The 4,674-nt window shown below is 34.4% G+C and overlaps 1 protein-coding gene across 1 annotated transcript; it reads left to right on the top strand.

The window, feature by feature from the left end:
• Positions 1-713: 713 nt before the first annotated feature.
• On the top strand, positions 714-4,373 carry LOC145158960 (uncharacterized). Its single transcript, XM_079077820.1, has 4 exons — positions 714-1,520; positions 2,417-2,503; positions 2,927-3,079; positions 3,260-4,373. The coding sequence occupies exons 1-4, from the start codon at positions 789-791 to the stop codon at positions 4,169-4,171; spliced, it is 1,884 nt and encodes a 627-aa protein (XP_078933946.1). The 5' UTR covers positions 714-788; the 3' UTR covers positions 4,172-4,373.
• The last annotated feature ends 301 nt before the right edge of the window (positions 4,374-4,674 follow it).

Below are 4,674 nucleotides of genomic sequence, written 5' to 3'. Positions count from 1 at the left end.
TCTTGAACTAAAAAGTGGGAACAGATTATACAAACACAAACAACACGTGCCTAATTAAAAAGATGTGAATGTGGAGACGGGAAAGAAGGGCAATTTCGTTTTTTTCGGTTTCTTATTTCTCCATTTTTGGGACTGCAAAATGTCAACACAACCTGGTTCTTTCTTTCTTTCTTTCTTGATTATCTCCATTTTTTTCAATATCGGTTTGCTGAGATTAAAAAAAGGATTTAACAAGAAGCAAACGTTAAAGATTTCAATAGGATCTAGCTGACGAGAGAAAGTTTCAATAACTCTCATGCTTAAAGAGTGTCATACCATTAAATTTCTAACCAAAAAAAGGGATATATACACTAAAGTCTCAATATTTTCAACGATTTGACAAGAAAGTCCTAAACTTTATTTTTTTGACAGTAAAGTCCTAATTAACGATTTGACAAGAAAGTCCTCAACTTTATTTTTTTGACAATTAACGATTTGACAAGAAAGTCCTCAACTTTATTTTTTTGACAAAAAAGTCCTAATTACTGGCTAACCGGAAAAAAAAGGGTAAAAGTGTCTAAAATTACCGGTAATTTAGAGTTTATTGTCAAAAAAATAAAATTTAGGATTTTCTTGTCAAATCAATAAAAATATTTTACTTTAATACTTCTTAAAAAGAAATCCGAAACAACCCCCTCTTCTGACAAGAAATAAAAATATTGGACTTTAATACGTCTTAAAAAGAAATCCGAAACAACCCCCTCTTCTTCGATCATCAATCAATCAATCGCCAACCACCGGCAACCACAATGCAACAAGGCGATCACACCCCCACCACTCCGTATCATCGCAATTACCCTCAAAACCCTAAACCTAATCCCATCACCACCGATCACCACCATCCTCCGGTAACTTACGCCTCCGCCAACACCACTACTTACCATCCTCCAACCTCCGAATACTATCCTGCTTACCCTCAACAGAATCCCGATCCTCTCTCTCCTACTGACCCTTCTTACGATCCTCCCCCTCCAAACCCTAATCCACAACCCTCAATTTTCCCCAAAGTTGAAGCATCGCATACTCCCTATCGATCTCAACAGCCTTATAATCCACCTTATGATCATCATCAGACGCATTCCACTTACCCATCTCCACCCGCGTCTTCGATTCCTCAAAATCGTATCCCTTTGAACCACAGTTCAAGCGTTCAGTACTCATCGTCTCTGTATAATAATGCACCTTCGGTTCCTAGTCAGGTCCAGGGTCCCGTATATGAGAGTCCATATGAGACAGGTTATGATGGTAATTACGGTAGGAGCTCATCGGATCTAAGGGTCGGGGGTGGGAGTGCTGATTATCATGGGAAGCGACCGGATGTGGGGATGTCTAGGTTTGAATCAAGCGGTGGGTATGGTGAAGGTGTTAATGATATACCAAAGGCTGATACAAGGGAAGGTGTTAAGGGTGGGGTAAAGAAGTTCAGGGTGAAGTTGTTGGCTGAAAGTGGCAACCAGATCACCATGGATGTTCTTTGCCAGGTATGGTGAAACCACTTTTTTTACTTTTTGGCTGATTAATCTTTCTGCTGGTTAGTATGTATGTTTGTCTATGATGTTTTTTCTTAGAGAAATTCTATCCATCATGCATTATACTTTGTCATTGTTAGTCCTCATCTGCATTTAATATGTTTATCTGCCTTCTGGTGATGATTGATTACGATTTGATCTACATTCTGGCATGCAGTTTTCATAATCATTAAATTTTGTTCCTTTAGAGTTCCAGAGTTCACTTATTTTTGTCAGACTAATTGTAAAGACAGTTTGCACATAAAAGAAAGGAACCCTGTTAAATTCTTATTTTAAGAAACATACTCTTAAACTCAACTCAACATTTATGTGCATACATGATAAGTTTATAATCAAATGCCAGACCTTGTCACTTCATATAGGAATTGACTTATTATTTGTATTATACTTTTATAATCACATCAATTACATCATGTAATATCCCTCAATTTTGGTCCAAACTCCAATGGTTGCGTCCTAATTAACATTATAAAGTGAATTGTAGTGTGATATATGGTATGTTACAATGATGACTCGATTGAAATTAACAAAATATTTTGTTATTAAACTTCATCTTTGACTTTATATGGATCATTGGTAGTGCAAATATACACAAACATTTCATGTGAAATAAAAATTTAATATAATTTTGAACTCGATTAACATTGGGAATATGATTAACTATGTGGTATTGATTTCATGTGATGTCATAATAGGCATTGATTCCTGTTGTAAGTTGTAACTTGCAGTTGTATTAATTGTGTTTCTGGATTATGTTATAACATTTTTTTAGTCTTGTATTTGATATAATGCACCTTATTTCCTCATCTATTTCATGGTGAATCTAAATCCCTTGTTTCTTTTCTCAGATTGGATCGGATGATATCCAAATTCTTGATCCATCTACCAATCGGACTTTGAGAATATATTCTCTTGATACAGTAACAAGATGTGAAGTATGTTCTTTCATCATCCTTTTCCTTTATGTCTAAATGCAAGAAATAACAACATACTTTTATTTATTTATCATTACCTCATCCTCTTTTTTTCTTTTTATTACACATTATGCTTTTGATTTTTATCCTAGTAAGGCATTGTATTTTGAAAATCTACCTTACTGAAGCATTGTACTTTCAATGTTTTTCTTATTAGGACATTATGATTTGAAAAATCTACCCAATTATTGCAGTGAAAATTGTTATGTATTTGGTTAACAAGACTATAATGGGTAGATCTTTTAAAGCATACCGATGTAATAAGAAGAAATAAAAGTAGAATACTATAAAAAAACACATCAATTAAAGTACGTTACTATTTCTTCTATTTAACCCTTTTATTTATTTGTTACAATATACCTTTTTTCTTTATGTATTTTGTAGGTGTATGACTCATCTACCTTTGCATTTTGGTCGAAGAGTTCTTTAGACATTGAGCCAAGGCGTATAAGGCTCCAATCCAATAGTTACATTACAAACACATTATTGGACACTCTTACAACAACAACCACAAGAACCACTCAAGCAACCACTCAGGTTAGATATTCAATATTGTAGATTAAAAAAATCATTTTTTTTTAAAAATTATCTTTAACTTTTTTTCATGAAACCCTTCTTATGTGAGAAATATAAATGTTTCTTAAAGAAACAAAAGGGTAGTTAGTAATTAAAGGATTAAATACCGAAAATACTAAATTAAACCTTGCTATATTGTAGATGACAAACTCAAATGTTTCCACACACCAAAAAACTCTATCCCTCCGTTCCATCCTAGACAAAGAAAAACTAAGCGGTCTTAATTTCCTCGATTGGTTTAGAAATATGAGAATTGTTCTCAGAAGCGAAAAGAAAGATTATATCCTTGACGGACCAATCCCAGAAGAACCACCAACCAATGCTTCTAAGGCCATAAAAGATACCTGGGCGAAACATAACGATGATTCGAATGAGGTGGCTTGCATCATGCTTGCATGTATGGTACCTGAACTTCAGAAAACATTTGAGTTTCATACAGCGTTCGATATGATCGAACAATTGAAACTGATGTTTCAAGTTCAAGCTAAGCAGGAGCGTTTTGCAACCATGAATGCATTCATTGGTTGCAAAATGACTGAAGGTTCTTCTGTGAGTGCACATGTTTTCAAAATGAAAGCTTACGTTGAGCAGCTTTCTCACCTTGGATTCTCTATCCGTGATGAGCTTGCAATTGATGTGATCCTTGGCTCATTGCCTAAATTGTTTAGTCAGTTCGTGTTGAATTACAACAAGAACAACCGGGAGAAATCTATCTCTGAATTGCATTCGATGCTGAAAACTGCTGAGGCGAACATTAAGAAATCAAGACCTCAAGTTTTGATGGTCCGTGAAGGAAAAATCACCAAGAATGTTAAAATCGGTAATGTGTCCGGAAAGGGAAAAGCCTTTGAGAAAGGCAAAGAGAAGTTCAAGGTTAAAGGCAAGGCGCCTGCCTCTAAACCTATAGCAAAACCAAAGCCTCATGCAGACGCTGACTGTTTTCACTGCAATCAAAAGGGACATTGGAAACGCAATTGTCCCCTTTACCTAGAGGAAATTAAGAAGAACAAGGCCAACACGATTGGTACCTCAGGGATTAAGGAAGAGAGTTGAGATCTGACGATTTGGAGTTGCATGTACAAATTAGTAAATGGTGCTAGAGTAGTAGTTAATGCCATAGGCCAATATCATCTCCTACTACTAAATGACATGCATCTTATTTTGAACAATTGTTATTTAGCTAATCTAACTAGAAACATTATCTCAGCTTTCTGATTGTATGTTTCCGTATTTAATTTGATTTTGGTTATGGAAATTGATGTGTAATTTATATGCTTGCTAGGTTACAAACTTGTATACATGGCTGACCAATTAAAATAACTTGGATAATAAGAAATAATTATTATTCATTCATAAAATTGCAAAAATGTTTTTGTACATAACATCTCAAATGATATTAAAATGTACAAGAAAAAAAAGCTTTTTAATTCATGATTAATGAGAACCTTATGGTGTATAATAAAAGATTAAAATTTGATAGACCGAAGATAACAATAATCATACATGATACTACCATCTAGATATTATAAAAAACATATATGATACTATCATCTAGA

This window comes from Lactuca virosa, chromosome 2, assembly GCF_052849685.1.
Source record: "Lactuca virosa cultivar CGN04683 chromosome 2, Lactuca_virosa_CGN04683_v6, whole genome shotgun sequence".
Taxonomy (NCBI): domain Eukaryota; kingdom Viridiplantae; phylum Streptophyta; class Magnoliopsida; order Asterales; family Asteraceae; genus Lactuca; species Lactuca virosa.
This window is presented reverse-complemented; position numbering and strand designations above follow the sequence as displayed.